Below are 17001 nucleotides of genomic sequence, written 5' to 3'. Positions count from 1 at the left end.
GTTGAAATTCGCCTTGCGCGCCCTAGGCGAATTTCAACGAGGCGGAGACGGAGGTGCTGATCGAGCAGGTGCTGAAGCACGAACAGCTACTGTTCGCGGCGGGACCCGGCCGCGCCTCCCCGGGCCAGAAGAGGAAGGTGTGGGAGCTGATCCGGCACAAGGTGAACCCGGTGGCTGCCTGCCCCCGCGACGTGGAGGACCTGAAGAAGCGCTGGCGGGACCTGAAGCGCCGCGACCGCAGCAAGCTGTGCCGCCTCTCGCAGGGCTGCGGGCCGCCGGGCCCCCCCGCCCTCGGCCTCCTTCTGGCCCCCGAGGAGCTGCCGCCTGCGCCGCCCGCCCGCCGCCAGCGCCGCGCCTATGGCTCCCTGCTGCCCGCCGAGGCCGTGCCCATCGTGGGCGGCATCGACACGCTGGAGCTGCCCGGCGCCGTCGTGGGGGACATGGGTGAGTGCGGGAGCGACCCCCGCGGCACCGCCCCGGACCCTCCGGCCGGCGTCCCGCGCTCTGCGCGGCGGGTCGGCGCTGTCCGCCCGCTGCGTGCGCGCAGGGCGCTGCGGGCACCAGCCGCGCTGGAAATGTCTGGTTCGGATAGCCACCTTCTGTCCTTGGAAATGCAAAACGTGTGTGCACGCACGCTGAACTGCGAGGCTTTGTGCTGTAGGTCATGAAAGTGCACCAAAACATCACCCAGGAGTAAAAACCCTGTCCTGTAGCAGATACTGCTCATTGTCAAGCCGTTAGACCCTGCCACTGATCTTCACCGTTGCAGTACTTATTCTTGCAAATGCAAAAGCCAAAAAGCCATGGCAGCACACAGTTCTTGCCAGCGCAAAGTGCTGCGAGTACATAAGTTACTGCGTGGCAGAGACATTGCGCTAGCACGTTGAAATGATCACCTTCAATACCATGGGATTTCTTGCTATCAGTGTTTCATCAATGCTCTTACTGGTTACTTGCTGCACAGTAGTGTGCAATGAGCTTGCAATGAACTTTGTCTCTTGGAACCTAAAGTTCAGCTTCTGTGGTAAGGCTGGTAAGGGATCTGTAATGTGGTTAATTGGTGAATGCATATTTATGGTTTTCTTCCCACCTACCGAGGTGTATTTTAAAAGCATCAAAGATAACATAGTATGAGTTTGAGAGTCTTGTTTCAAGGACTAATGTTAGTGCTTAGTGGATGAAAACACATTTCACTGACCATCAAGGTTATGAAGTTTCTCACTGGCTCTCCTTTGATTTTCCTCTTCCCCCCTCTCCTCTAGGGTTTAATGGCAATCCTGGCCCATCTCATCAATGCAGTGTTGAGAAGATGAACCTCAAAGAAGAAATAGTAGTGAAGGTGGTAGAGCCAGAAGAAAGCTCTGAGGACATGGTTGTGGTTTCACCTAATCAAGAAGAACTGCCTTTTCTAGGGACATCAGGCAGTAGTTCTTCTGGGAAAGTAAAAGCCAAAACAAAAGGCAGGTCTCAGGCAGACCAAAATGAAATAACTGAAGAGGACCTACTCCAGATTCAGCAGACCCAGATTCAGGTGATCCAGTCTGGCTTTGACAGTGTCAACCACAATCTTCGGCTGCTGCAGCAAGGCATGCAGGATCTGAGTAACAGCATCAGCATCATGGCGCATACGCTTGTTGCTATCAAAAACGTCTATGTGAAAAACAACACTGGCCCAACCACACATGCCACTGCCTCTACTCAGACCACAGCTGGGTACCTGAGCCCAGGTTCCCCCCAGATCTCCCCTCCTGAGGACAGAGGTAGAGTGCAGATGGCTGGAAGCAGCAGCAGAAGCAGCAGCAGCAGCTCCAGCTCCATGACACAAGAACCAGGTCCCTCTGAGTTTTCTAGGCCCTCTGTGAGAACCATTAAGAAAGAACATCCAAATGGCTGCTACTACTTCTGCTTTGCAGATGTGTAAAAACTTGAATATATGTAAAGTGACTGTGGTGTTAGGTGCTGTTGTATGTTCTGCTCCGGCCTGTGACTTTGAAGGAGCAAAGTGGACTTGCCTCCTGTGTTTTTCCCAGTGGGAAACATTTTTGCTATAGGTGGCATTAAACACTAATTACCAGTCTCCCGTTTGTTAACTCTGTTGCAGTTGGCTAATATTTTTCTTCTGTTTTCTTTATCCTCTTACTCTCTTAAAAAAACAAACATTTGAGTAAGACTTTTGTCTATATCATCCTTTGTTTCATGTCACCTTTTGAAAAATAAAAGGCATGAGAGTGGGGTAGAAAAAGTAACATTATGGTTACTGACCACCAGGAGCTGTCTTAACGCAAGTTGCTTAGTTCTTTGATTAAACAAACCTCAGAAGTAGTTGGTTTTTTTAGTACTTCCTTTTTCTAATAATTATAAAGCTGTGGGTGTTTGCTTGGCTGTTTTTGGGGTTTTTTAAGTCTGTGCTGTGCAAGGCATCCCAGTAAGAGTTTGAGATACCTGCTTATTCTATGAATGGTTTAGGACTGAGCTGCTGATCCATGAATCTAATCCTCAGAATTCATACAGCATTGTTCCCCTTGGCTATTGTTCATTCTTAGCTTGTCAAATGCACCTTCTCCTCAGAGACATTTTGTTTTACTGCACTAGCAGGGTAGTCTCATTTTTTGTCACATGATTAAAATAGAGAAATACGGCCACTTACTTTGCTCAGTTCAGAAGTAGCTGAGGTGCTGTGTTCTTACATCTGGTGTCCGTACGGGAGGGGAAACAAAAACACTCTCACCTGCAATTTTGTCCAATGACCTGAAAAATCATGCAGGTTGACTTCTTAATCATTTATCACCAACATCAAAGTCCTACAGATAAATTTGGACTATAGCAATGACTAGCTGCCTCTAGTTTTACAGTTAGTTTGCCCAAGCATTCCTGCTGCACGAATTTAGCAAATACAACTGATGCAGAGAATGGCAACCAATTGTCCCTCTTCTAGAAGCATAAGAATATGTAATCATAGGGCAAAGTATGTAATTTTTGTAGTCAACCGTGACAGAACGCTATACCATATGAAAACATACATTTCAGTTTTTCACTTCTGCCCTTATACCATTACAGTGGACTGATTTCACACACCTGCACTTCAGAAACCAACAGCTGCTGCCTGCTAAAACATGAACACAGGGCAGTCAAGGTGTTAGCAAGTGTTTCTCTTCAGTATCATAGATGGCATAAAAGAAGCAAATATTTCACAAAAGTAAAAAGTATACATGTACAGCACACTCTCAGTTGGGATTAATGCCTTGAAGAAGAGAAGGTTCTCTTTTTTAGGTTTACCTTAAGAAAAGGAGGCTGTGTGTGTGACAGACATTAATAAATTGCTGGGTTGAAGAATGAGAAAGACCTAATCCTTCTAAGTCAGATTTCTGAGTCTATGTTGTTACAAGCTTTCCAAAATAACCTGTTGGAAGCATTATTTCTCCCCCATCAGTACAAATGTACTCTCTGGAGCAGGGTCTTCTGCACTTTCTGCACTTTGTTTTCATGGACAAAGAAGCAAATTAATGCTACCATGACATTCCAGGCAGATTAACAAAATGTGATCTAAACATTACCTGGTCCTTCTGGGCAGCAGTTTGACTTTGTCCAGGTGACAATTCTTACTTGTCTTTCTGTTGATGTTTCAATTCTTTTTGCAACTGTCAACATACTACAGCATTTCTAGAGAGAGTTGAGGAGTGTCTGCTACATGGCTTTCTCATGTTCGAGTACTGATTTAAACGAGCTACAGTGCAAGTACAGAAAAGTTCAGCAAGATCCTAAGAGCAGAATCGGCAGATTGAATCTCCTGTGTAATTAAAGACAAGCCAGGCAATGCCAAAAGACAGTGGGCAGACAATGACCAGACCTCAACATCAATCTGCCACAGCACCTTTGTTCCAATCTTGCTTCTTTCCCAGTCTGTCAGTTGTACCGCTAATGTATACTGGAGCCAGACCAAAATCACTCTTCCATTTCTGGTATGATCCAGATTTACATATTTTAAACAAGGAAATAAACTGAGCTACCTCTTGCCACTACAGAGTGCACAAATTTGTTCTTTTCAGCTTCCAGTTAATACAGCTGGTTTGCTATTTCTTTACACACCCTTTCTGTGATCAAGTGATGATTCTGTTAGAGGCGCCAAAAGCACACAACATCCAAAAGCCATCACATTAAGTTTCTGGCTGCTCTTAACACAAGGTGAAACATCACTTTCTTGGACTGTTACTGAGTAAATGAATTCCCAATGTATTTCCTCTTGTGTGAAGCTATTTAAGCTATTTGTATAAATGACAAGGGCTAATGACCTCATCATGAACCTTAGTGAAAATACTGCCAATGATGTGAACAAAGGCAGGGCTGGCTTTTAATTTGCCTTACATACAAGGCATAGCAGTGGTAATACTGAGAAATCTATCCAGAAAATTTTCTCCAATTCTTCTGAACTTGCCTAAAAAACTTGTTCTGCTCTGCAACAAGCAGGCAATATTTGCCACAGCACAGGACTGAGACCTGCAGGCACACAAACCACAAATATAAATTGTGATGATATTGCACTCTACTTTTACCTAATTTTACTAGAAAGATAAATAAAAGGGTCTTGGAGGAAACTAGAGCAACTGGTAGCTTATCAATGCATTTCCCCATACCACGAGGTTCTCAGATTCAGTAACAACTTCCACTCACTCCTTTCTCTGCTATCTGCCACTTAAGTGTATTGTACAGGTCTCCTCAAGAGGCTGTAAAAGCTCAGTGACTACATCCAGACACCCAGTTATCACCAAAAGAAGTCAATTATAGTGGCCTCTGACTAAATAAAAAAACTACAATTTTGAAGAAAAAAAAGCCAGCACCAGTTGGCTTTTCAGAACCACCATATTGTTACTTAAATTGACCTGATCTAGATGTGCCAATCATTTATTGTTTAAATGAATACAGACAGAAGGGATAAGAGCAAGAGCAAATAGAAAGGGAAGATTCTGAGGAGGCCGCCTAGGTTTTTCTGTTCTTATTGATATCCAACACAGGAACCTACTAAATTAGTTATACTTCCAATCATTGATCCAATCATTCTGATTTGCAATATGAACATCTACTGATGCTGCAGTAGTACCAACACATGTTTGATTTTTGCTTTCTTGTAACAGAGAAAAAAAATAATCATTGCCAAAGTACTTTCTCCATTTGAATTACAATAGTAAAAAAAAATTGAAAAAAAACTCAACTGAAGCTTTATAAATTAATGAGTCATTATACAAACACAATTAGGAATTGAAGTTTTGCATGCTGAATGAATATTTTATTTAGAACCAGTCTATAAAAATAAAATACAAAATAATTTGAAAACAAAACTTAAACATTGTACAAAGCCTTGATATGGTACAAATGAGAAAATAAATAATTACAACTTTATGTACAAATGACCATTACAAGGGCATTAACTCTTTATGCTCTTGGGTGCCTGAGCAAACTTAAATTAAAAGAATGGCTTAGAAGATTTCCAAAGAGGGGAGAGAACTGCAATTACTGAGCAAGAGAATTTGAAGGACTCAACATTTGTCTTCCTCAATGGTAAAAAATTACCTTGGAACTACTTTCCACTTAATTTAATCATGCTGCAGACTTTACTGTTGCATACTTGATTTCTTATGGGGTGACAACATTGTATTTTTAATTCATACAGATTTCATTCTCTGTGGTATTGCCCAGAGATTTTAGATTAGCAGCCGTTGGTTGGCAGCTTCAAAAAGTCAGCACTTGTCTGAAGGCATTGCTGGTGATTTTCATAATTTACTAGATTGGATATTCATAGGAAAGCATTTGGAAATTGGCATCTGTTAGCACAAGCACTACAACTTCTCTCTGGGGTGACTATGTAGAAAGAAAGTAAAAAAGTTGGGGAAGAATTTCCAATCTTGCTTTCTAGCCAACAAAAGCAAAGAGGATGCAGAGAAGGGTGCTTGGCAACAATCCAGATCTCCAGTCAGAGGAAAAAGATGTGAAATAGCCAAAAAAACCCCACCTCACTTTGTGTCAAACCTTTCTGACCTTGCCTGCCGTGCAGCAGATATACGTTTAAAAGGATTTGAAGTCAGGCAGACCAAACTAATTACACTGCATCTTTTGGAGCAAGCTATTCTGCTGGTACTATAAGTCCTTTACATAAAAGTTAGGTCAAAGATCAAGTGATCTCAAAACAAACATTAAATTAATTCCAGCTGAATTCCCACAGACACTTGTTGATGATCAGCACTTCACTTGAGTAGCACACTTGTGGTATTGTTTTCGAAGAAACCACATCATACTCTTGGCCAAAGCAGGCTCTCAGGAATAATACAGAAAAGTAGAGATCAAAAGGCATGTCATGTCATAATAATAACAAAAAAAAAAAGAGTTTATCCTTTCAGCCCCTAATCAGGGGAAAAAGCCTCAACAAAACAGGACCCTATACTAATTTTAATGAAATTTCACCTGCACAAGAACAGCAAGACTTCCCAAGGATCCAAGCTCTTAATGTAGAGGAGGAACAGAAGCAAAATATGTGAATGACATATGCTAACATTTGGGTTTGTCACTGTTACTGTCAAGAAAGAATGTGTTACCATCAATGGAGAGTAAAATCAGCCCACATGTTCAAACCTGGATGGCGAGAGTAATTGCCAAGTTAATATATTAGTCTTTGAAACAATGGACTCTTGTGAATTATTCTTTAAAAAACTAACAAAAATTAACCAAACAAAAAAAACCCTCAAAGATGAATATTTAAACATGATTATTTAAACCACATGAAAATGAGTGATAAAACTTTCTGGCATTTGACTACGTCTTAGGATAATTCCAGACAATTATTACATAATCCAGGCTGACTTCTATATAATTTCTCTTTCACAAATGCTATATGTAGGGAAAAGGAAGACTGGCTTCCAGCAGACACCTGAGGTATTCTTGTGTGAGGTGCATGTTTATGCGATTTGCATGTATTAGCTAAAAAATGTATGACCTGTGCCTGTGTATTACATGGAGTCAAAGCACTGAACCTCACTTCCTTTTGCTGGTGGTCATGGTTATTGAAAATTGTAATAATTACAAGCAATGACATTTGAGCCAAAAGGAAAACAGCAAACAAAGCCTTCCAGTTCACTGCCTACTTGATTAGCTAAAAGAAGTAGAGTAAATATATTATGCCCTGTTCCACAAATTTCAGAAACAGGAATCATAGAATCCTCCAGGCTGGAAAACACCTCCAAAATCCAAGTTCAACCACCAACCTAGCACTGCCATGTTCACCATCCAAAGAGCATCCAAAGCTTTTACCAGTTGAAGAAAGGAATCATGGATAATTGCCAAAGCTTTCATTTATATAGCTGACAGTTCTATGACCACTCCTAATAGTGGAAAAGCATACAGAGAACACACCATAGGGAATCATGGTGTTTGTCAACCTAACCAGAGCTTTGCTCACTTAAAATGACAAGACAGACATGGCTCTCATCACCTCAGAGGATCAGTCCTGCATAAAAAAATTAATATATTCTAGGTCTATAATTAGAAACCTGCTTGACTTTGTGCTGTCTTTTATTCTCCCATTCCTTTTCAGAAAATTACTCTCTCATTTAACATACAAATAAAAATTGGAGGCACATATCCTTAGTTTGTCACTAGACCCTTTAAAGAAATTGGAATAATCTCTTTCTTCTTACCAGAATTTATGTTTCTTAGTGTTCCATAGATATGTCCAATTCTTACGGAAAAATTCTGTTTACAAGAAAAAGACTATACTGTAAGTCTGGCTTTATCTACATTCTCAATGAAAAGAAAATGAAAATTTTTTTTTAGAAGCATTAGAGTCAACTGTTGCAAAGTGTTATTGCAATAAGAAGGACTTAAAGTAGTTTTGCCCAAGCAGGACTATAGAATCAGGCCTTGTAATACGGAAAAGACACAGAATCAGAATTAGGGCGTCATTAGGAAATTGTAGTAGAGGAAGAGGAGACCAGAGTAAATCAAAGCAAAACATGCCTCGTCTCACTCTGGCAAATGAATTCCAGTAAACAGGATGGAATAGCTGACACTCTTTCTATCTATATGTATATACACACATATGTATGTATGTATATATATATTTCTATATAATATACAGTATCTATATAAGTGTATATGTAGATACACTTACGTAAAAATGTGTATTTTTATATATATATATAAAATCAAAATTGTGTTTTCCCAGCTGTAGTTAATATCTTAATACTACAAATCATAGATGAAAGAGCTCTTGCAAGTCTTTTTCACATGAAAAATATTTCAAGCTATCTTTAAATATACAGGACCAGATTCTCCCCTGTACATCAAGACTGTTTAGTGAGGTATGCAAGAAAGCTTGATCACAAACATGCAGACTTCAAGGTAAGAATATGTCCAGATTTCCCAAGACAGGACGTGGCTGGTGGCTATAATGAATGCCTTGTGTCACTCCGCAGGGGTTTGCCTCCTGTATAATTATATATAACTAGCAGTTAAGACCTCATATTGTTCCTGCCTTTGAGCAGTGAAAATTACTATGCTTATCAATCCTGCTCAAGTAGTAGATAGGTGCCTAGCATCATACAACTTGCCAGCATCGCTTTACTGTATCATACTATCTATTACTTTAGCATGGTTTTACCTAAGTAGTAACTGGCATTTGCAATTAATAAGGAGGTTAATTAATATTAATACATATTTTTAAGATTGCAACTTAGATTGATTTTATCACGCAATACTACAGCACAAAGGTCTGTGTGAAATGTCCAGTGATTTCAAGTTCTATTGTAGTTTTAAGGCTTCGTGCCTCAGTTTCTCTAAAAAAAGCCCCAAAGTGCTGGCCACAACACAGAAAACACCATAAAGAGGAAATGTGTCTGCAGCATCTGTATCTGCTGCATGTCATGGCTCCACTGCACTGCCCTCCAAAGAAATGGAGGCTTGAAGAGGACAAAGCAACAGCTCCTTGAATTTTCTTGTTTCTCAGACAATATCCCTATGTAAGCTTCTATGCACTACACAGAGTAACTGTGATCATTTTATACTATGGAGAAAAATCTTCCCCGTCCCTGAAAATGTGCTGTGGAAACTCCTTCATAAACCATTCATACACACGCTGCATAAGGGCCACACACATGTACATTGGTGTTTTTCTGCAGTTGCATATTCAAATATTTAAGCTTACAGAGTCCTTAATGATTACACAGGCTCTCTAGAAATATTAAGCTAATATTTATGTATGAGTTGATCAGCTGACCATTACCTAACTAGAGTAACTGATTTCTACCTTAGACTATATAGTAAGCAATTCTGTAAACTTTTGAGGGGAGGGTATCAAGCAGTAAAAAACTCAAGAAGAGCAGGTAGTTCAAAATAAGTTATTCACAATCACTCCTCCATTCATATCTGCATGATTTTCTCGTTAAATCCTGTTGAATCCACAGCAAAAAAGCAACTGGGGATATACAGTCCTTTTACCTTTTTCTGCACCAAAAGAAGCCTGGGTCATCAATTGCGACTGATATCTTTTTCTCTGTTTTGGCATAGTTTACTATTTTTACATTGGCAAGTAGTTCAAGTACAAGTGAATTTCTACAGCATTGATTTATTTTACATAGTCATGTCTAACAATGGACAAGCCTGTACTTTGAAGACAACACAAAAAAACCCCCAAAACTTCGGTGTTATATTCTTTCTCAGCTGCAAAGTAATTACCTGTTTCTGGATCCTGCTACACTAGAGAGAAAATATAAACACCTCAACTTCAGCATTTCAGGCAAGGATGCATAAAGTTGGTACTGACTAAAACTGACCATGTTAATGTAGGAATAAGCTTAGAAGACCATAATAAATGCTTTTCAAAAATAAGGAAAAATAATCATGGGCTGCCACACTACCTTAACAAATAATTCCAGCAGTGCCCAGGGCAAAAACATCACAATGTGTCCAAATTCCTTCTAACGGTATACCAAAAGGAAATGTTGAAAACGGGGAAAAAAAGATGGTATTTGTTGTCACATTCATCTGTTAGATATTCATTGAGTGTCTGTTCCTATATGACAAGTATTCACAATTAAGAACTCACATTATGAAATAAAAATGAGTAACCACAAGACCTACTTGTAATAAAAAATAAAAATACCTTTGAGTCTTTGTTCTTGTTCCATATGCAAATGCACACATCAAATTACAAAGAAATAAAAGCAAGCTGTAAGACAAATCATCGGCTGGTTGAGAAATTAGCAGTCCTTCAGTCTTGTACCAAGGTATAAAGGCTATTAGAATTTGTGCATTCCAGAATTTTTTGGGGGGAAATAGAAGATTTAAGTACACAGAAACTAACAGAAAGGGAACTGTATTATTTGTGGTCCATAAATTACAAATGAAAAATGAGAAAGAATGCATATATATAAGCATATACATATATGTATATATATAAATATTTATATTATATAATTTACCATGAGGACATGCAATTATTGTTATAGCACCTATTATACAATATAATACAAAGGAATATGACTTTCCAATGGTACAGTTTCTTCAGAAAAAGCAGGTATACCCTACCTATTGCATTCATCTGTAGTGCTTGAAACCTGAATGAAATTAAGGTTCCCCACTGTGCTACATAATGTATGGGAAACAATATACATACTCATAGTAAGAAAGGAGGAAAAAAACCAACACAGTCTGACAAAGCAAGTGAAATTCAGTGCAGCTTTAGGGCAGCTTTAATGCAGCATTAGAATGTGTTAGCTCAGAGACAAAATATTCCCTTTTTAATCCAAAGGTATTCATTTGGCAGAGGTTAAATAAAAAAGCACAGCTGCTGGCTGGAGAGGCATATGACTACAGCAAGCAGATCAGTAACTGACAAGTCTCCTATGCACCCAGTGTCCCCACAACAGGAACAATTAGGGAGAGATGGCTGCATCTTTCTCAGGCTTGCATTCTTGTGTGTTATTATTCTAACCCATTACTCTTTTCTGAATATAGCAAAAGGTACCATGCCTTTTCATTCTCTGCAGAGATCCTGTAGAGTACAAGAGGTTGTCCTCCAAATAAAGTTGGAGGAATTACACACTATGGACTTTACTGAGTGTCAACAAAGCTTGATCAAGACAACATTTGGGCAAAAAAATTACGAGAATCCAACATAAAAAATATTTCAGATTTCTTTCTATTTTGCTTTGATGATTGATATTCTCTGACAAGATTTTTTAAGGGTGTTAAGTATATTTCTGTCACCTATAAGCTAGTAAGTTCACAAAGTAGACAATCTCCTTATCTCTGTTTCATCTTTCATGATTTTAGAAAATAAATTATCAAAAAACCCAAATCTTGGTTGGTAGTTGTCTTTGCATGGTAGGATCTGTGGTTTAGGTGATCCATAACTAATGGAAAAAACAAAAGCCAGCAAAAATAAAGGTTCTTTTTTTCAGTTGAATTAAAGGTGAAAAAATAGGTACTTCCATTTCCTAACTTATTTTCCAACTTACAATGCATTTTCTTGTAAATCTGCAACATCCAGTGAAGTGCATACATCTCTTTTCTCTCATTTCCTGGACAGGAATGCTTTTCTACCGAATGTAGAACTCCACTATGACTCCCGAAGAACTGTATCTTGTAGAACTGAGAATTAGCTTCTTGGATCCTGATTACTACTAAGCAAATTTCTAAATAATATAGATACAAAAACATTTTGGGAAATGTTAGTAATTTTTTAATGTCATCAGTGCTAAAAAGGGACAAGGTATATGATAATTCCTTAAGTAAAAAATCCGTGCCATGATAGATAGTGGATGAGCACTGAGTGACTCAAGAGATGAGTGCAGCTCAAAATGAAAAAAATTTATAAAGTACAAATACTATAATCATCTGTGTGCTTTTTTAAAACTGCAAAGCCATGCTTGAGCAGAACTTATCTCCTGAGTGATGACATCGTTTTGGAAATAATCATTTCAGGTTTTCTTACATACTCTTGAGTATGTAAGGCCTTAAATAATTAGGTCAAATCTTCTAACTAGGTAAACAAAACACATCAAGGTAAATACCCTTTTTAAACACTCACCTTGAGGATATTTTTTTTACTCTAAACACATTGCACCTCTTCGACTATCTAGTCATTCTTTTTCTGGCCTCTGCTTCCCCTCTTGTGGATCTGCTTGCTGCCTGCTCTTAGGCAAAGCCTGGCCACTTATTTACACAGAATGATTTCTTATGAATAGTTTACAATGTTTACTTTCTTTAAAATGTGCAGATTCAACACCTTTTTTTTTAATATACTTTTTTTGATTAATTTTTTTAATACACAGTACACAGACACAACATGCATCAGATTTAGGAGGAGACTTTATACCTGTTGAGGCCCAGTTCCTATCTGCTAAGTTTAGTGGTTGATTTGCTCTTTCCTGTGGGAGTCTTAGTATTTGGGGAATGGTGGAAGGAACTGCCAGACCCTTTCAGACCATTCTTGCTTGGTTTGTTGCAGCAGTGCTCTTGTTGGCAAGATCTCCTTGAAGATGAGGAGCCTGAATGGCTAGGAGGTGATTTACTCCTCCCAAGATGTGGGGATGAACTCCTCTGATCGTGATGGGATCTCCCAGCCCGGGACGGAGAAGAACTGGCAGTACGGGGTAAAGAAGAGCTCCTAGGGGAGGCACTGGGACTGCGTCGGGGGATGACAGGGCTCTTGGGTGGTGTTTTTGGACTATGTGGAGATCCTGGACTCTTAGACTGGGTAGAACTCCTCGGTCTTTGAGATCCATTCTGTAGGATTTGAGCCAGACGAGAGATAAGATCTGAGTCCGAGCTGCTACTCCCTAGGACTCTGTATCTGCGTAACCTTAAGAAGAAATGAAGAAAGATTATTTCTGTTTCCACCTATTCAAAGTTCAAATAAAAACACAGTATCACTATAAAAAAAAGGTTGCAGAAGAGACATGTGAAGCTGAACTTTCCTGTAAGGTAGAGGTGTTTGGATCTAGGTTTTGGTTTCTGTGTTGTTCAGATCAACACACTATTTATATTTACATAAACTCACTCACATAAACAGCCTCTGTGTTTACAGGATAACTGAAATTTCCTGGTGGTGCTGGAAGTAGTGCACTGAAGAGCAGTGCTTACCACCTTTTTTACAGAGGGGTACATCCATTCCTGCACACCATCGGTACACTATTATACACAATTCTAAGGGATGACACGGCACACAACTTCCTTCAAAGGATTTTGCACCACTGTGTCAAAATTCTTGTCCTGGGAATGTAGGCACTGAAGAAACTAGATCGTGGTTGTCTGTACACAGAAGTGCCAAAGGCAGTTTCTTCTAGTATTCACTCTGCCCTCCTTTAATTAGTTGTTTTTACTTAGCCATGATCTAAGCATAGCTAATTGACTCAGTACTGGTGGCTCCAGACCCAAATACTTAAAATGTCTACATTAAGAAAAGATTAATTTTCAAGGGGGCTGGCTACAACAGATCCTATTAAAATTTCTATGGGTTTGTGAATAATCAGCAGTTCCATAAAAGTGATGCCTCTTAAAGTGTAAAGATTTAGTTACAGATTGTCAGGTTTCAAAATATTGAATACACATCTTGGTGTATAAGGTTTAAGGTGAAGCAGGGTCATTCTTGTGTAATAACTTATTCTCATTCATTCTTCAACAATGTGAGATTTCTCAGAGAACTGAAACCCAGCATTTTTTAAAAAATTTGTTAAAGGACGGAACTTCTACAGGATTACATACAGCACAGTAACTGCAGCCTAGCTCAAATCCATTTCCAACTTGAAAACCTATTTCTATTTTCTCTGCATTACCTAGCTTCTACCCCAGGTCTAGTAGGCGGTTTTCCTGGTGGCGGCCGAGGAAAGAACTGAGATGAAGTTGAACCCGTGACTTGATCAGTGGTTGCCCAGGACACTGGCCTTGGAATCTTGCTTTTTCTAGACTGAGGACTGCTTGGAGATAAAGAGCTATCTTCATTCTGCTTGCTGAAATGAGAGTCCAGTGTCAATCTAGAAAATGAAGCTAAGACATCATCCTCAGAAAACGGTACTGGAGCAGCAGCCATTTTTTCCTCCAGTGACTTATCAGAGGCACTTGAGAGGTCACCAAGGAAAGATTTGAGCTGTCTCTTTTCCATAAGTAATTTCACCAAGTCTGTCTGATGGGCCTTTTTTAGAAGAAGCTTTTCCTTTGCTGAAACAGAAGAGGAATCTGACATTGAGTCTATCTCTTGTGCTAAAACTGGGATTCGGCTCTGCCTGAATACAAAAGGAGACTTAGAGTCCTTCTTGGATCGGTAAGAATTCTCATTTTCTGAAATGCAGTGGAATAACTCTCCATTTCTGGGAGAATTTTTCTCTTTTTTGTTCTCCTGCTGCAAAAAAGTAGTAAGGGCCACTTGGTGGCATTTCAAGTCTTGGCTATGGACTTCTTCTTTATCAGAATGAAAACCATTTTCCTGAACAGTTGCTATTTTGTTTGCCTGTTTATTAACATGTGCGTTAGCAATTCTTGAGGGAGACAATTCTGATGCTTTAGGTGCTATTGACTTCAGACCCTCATCTTGATTTGGCACCAAACAGACGGGCCTTGGCTTTGATTCTTCAGCAGCTTCAGTATTTGTTAGAGGTTCTTCCTCTGCAGATTTTGAGTTTCCTGGCAAAGAAGAATTCTGCTCTTTGCTTAGCATTTCAATGCCATCCTCAGAAATCACTGGAAGCCTTTCTTCCTCAGTCTCCTCTAAAGGAATATTTTCAAGTTCATTCTCTTCCTGTATCCCACTGTGTTGTTCAAGTAGGTCCTTTTGGCCACAGTCCAGGACATTCATACTTTCTTTGACAAGTCCTTCTCTATCAAGCACCTCTTGGCTGATATTAAGTACCAAATCTGGTCTGCTGGCACGAGTTGGAATTGCATCTTCTGTCACAACCAAACCTGGCAAACTTTCCTTTGGAGAGGAAAGTTCCACAGTGTGTTCCACAGACTGACCATCCTGCTCTCTTCTCTCCAGCTGGTGGCCATAGTGAAAGCTCTCCGAAGCAGACTGTGTGGATGCCACTGAAGGTCTGGGTATTGTTATCTGCATTGGAAAATTAAAGAAAAAGATAAGGAACTTGGCAATGTTATACGGGTAACACTCTTTAAATAAAGAGTGTTGTTTAAATCAAAATGCTTTTGATTCCACATCTTCAAGATACATTACATAATGATTCCTATGAATCGCAATGTTCAAATAATACCTAACTTCATAACATACATGTAGATAATTAGGAAAAAAAAAAGTCAATCAGCCCATTACAGAAATATGTAACAGGTAAAAACAAGCATAATGTCAGTAAAAAGTGCTGCAATTACCAAGTAAGCCCCCTGGAAATGAGATCCAACCAAACAGGTAGTTTTTTTATTTATTTTACATTAGTTTGGATACTCTTAGAATAAGTTGTATATAAATGTAAGATCTTTAACAAGTACACAACAATATTTTTAGACAAGTACAGAAGACAACACCATGATGTTTAGATTCAGAAATTCCATACCCCTAATACCTACATTTTTGTCCAAAAAAAACTTTCCGAGTACCTCAATTTTAGTTATTACTTTCCCTACTGAAGCTTATGCCTAGTTTTAACTAAGCAACCTCGTAAGAACATTTCCTTACCTAAGGTCATTGAGAGATTAACAAACTAAATATTCACACATCTAAATCCCCTAATGGGTCTAATCCAACAGATACGCATAAAGTGTTCCTAGAACTTCTACACATTACTGAGTCAGAAACCCTTTAAAAAACAGTTGGTTATGATGAGTGCTTCTCTAGCACACAGCTTAATTGTTAGAGCATATGTCCAGGAAATGGAAAACCTGCATTCATGTCTCTCCCCACTTGAGGGACATAAGTCCACTTCCCCTAGTGCCCATCAAGTAGGAATGGAGTTGCTCTTCACCTTCCCCATTGAAGACAGGCCACTGCACAGACAGAAATGCAAGAGTCATAAGGTCAGAGTGCGAGAGAGCACACACAAAAGGGAAAGGAGTTTTATCTCTATGGACATGGAAGGAATGCGCTCTCATGTGAAGAGGAATCCGAGATTATGGTTTATACATATTATATGGGGTCATTTGATATAAAGAGTATAAAAAAAATCAAGAGGCTACCCTTACATCTTTCTCTACATGGACAGAGAGTTCAGCTCCTTTTTAATTTCTATTCTTTAGCCTCAAAAATTTGACACATTTTGAGTGTGTATTCAACAGAAAGTTGAGTCTGGAAAAACTGGAGTCTGGGTTTGGTTAAAAACACTTTCTTGATTCACTAATGGTAGAAGACACAACTAGTGGTAGCCTATTTCTAGTGTTGCTAAGATTCGGCTCTGTTAGAAGACATTCCACTTTGTTGCAGAAATTATACATGGTACTGAGCTTTGTTAGAGCTACTGCCTTGCTACTACTGAGTGGCAGAAACCAAGCTCATCTGTCAGGACCCATGTATCAGACTTGCATGGCCAGGTTTTGACAGCGGGAAGGCTACAGGGGTGGTTTCTGTGAGAAGCTGCCGGAAGCTTCCCCCATGTCCAACAGAGCCAATGTCAGACAGCTCTGAGACAGACCCACCACTGGCCAAGGCTGGGCCAATCAGAAATGGTGGTAACACCTCTGTGATAATATATTTAAGAAGAAAAAAAAGTTATTGTGCAGATTTGCAACCAGAGAAGAGCAGAGTGAGAACATAGGAACAACAAAGTATACACCAAGGTCAGCGAAGACGGAGGGGCAGGAGGTGCTCCAGGCACTGGAGCTGAGGTTCCCCTGCAGCCTGTGGTACAGCCCATGGTGGAGCAGCTGTGTCCCTGCAGCCCATGGGGGATCACAGAGATACAGAGATCCACCCACAGTCCCTGGAGGAGACCCGCGCCGGAGAAGGAAATTTCTCATGATGGAGAAGGTTTTCCTGATAGGACTCGTGACCCTGTGGGAGACACACATTAGAGCAGG

At 39.8% G+C, this 17001-nt stretch overlaps 2 protein-coding genes across 10 annotated transcripts in view; one reads left to right on the top strand and one right to left on the bottom strand.

The window, feature by feature from the left end:
* The first annotated feature begins 25 nt into the window (after window positions 1-25).
* LOC113946521 lies at window positions 26-2226 on the top strand. Of its 2 annotated transcripts, none has more exons than XM_027641829.1 (2): window positions 26-444; window positions 1263-2226. In XM_027641829.1, the coding sequence occupies exons 1-2, from the start codon at window positions 441-443 to the stop codon at window positions 1919-1921; spliced, it is 663 nt and encodes a 220-aa protein (XP_027497630.1). In that variant the 5' UTR covers window positions 26-440; the 3' UTR covers window positions 1922-2226. The 2 variants fall into 2 exon arrangements, with proteins under 2 accessions (XP_027497630.1, XP_027497628.1); XM_027641827.1 differs by lacking the exon at window positions 26-444 and adding an exon at window positions 643-1033.
* A 3033-nt stretch (window positions 2227-5259) lies between these two features.
* Window positions 5260-17001, bottom strand: part of TTBK2 (tau tubulin kinase 2) — an 86214-nt gene continuing 74472 nt past the window's right edge. For 7 of the 8 annotated variants that reach the window (XM_027641806.1, XM_027641812.1, XM_027641811.1 and 4 more), the window contains 2 exons: window positions 13821-15088; window positions 5260-12847 (listed from right to left, as the gene is read on the bottom strand). In XM_027641806.1, the coding sequence (XP_027497607.1) occupies window positions 12379-12847; window positions 13821-15088 (1737 nt within the window). In that variant the 3' untranslated portion in view covers window positions 5260-12378. Of the gene's footprint in view, window positions 12848-13820; window positions 15089-17001 lie in introns of those variants that run through there. The other variant, XR_003527457.1, reaches the window with a different exon arrangement.

This window comes from Corapipo altera, unplaced genomic scaffold (genome assembly GCF_003945725.1).
Source record: "Corapipo altera isolate COAL_440 unplaced genomic scaffold, ASM394572v1 23b, whole genome shotgun sequence".
Taxonomy (NCBI): domain Eukaryota; kingdom Metazoa; phylum Chordata; class Aves; order Passeriformes; family Pipridae; genus Corapipo; species Corapipo altera.
The sequence above is the reverse complement of the archived record's forward strand: the minus strand, read 5'-3'. Positions and strand labels throughout refer to the sequence as shown.

Bases quoted from the DNA above. Each gene is read 5' to 3' on its own strand.
- LOC113946521 (XM_027641827.1), top strand. From the start codon at position 889: ATGATCACCTTCAATACCATGGGATTTCTTGCTATCAGTGTTTCATCA. The intron at 1,034-1,262 runs GTAAGGGATCTG...CCTCTCCTCTAG, and splicing joins CAGCTTCTGTGGTAAGGCTG to GGTTTAATGGCAATCCTGGC.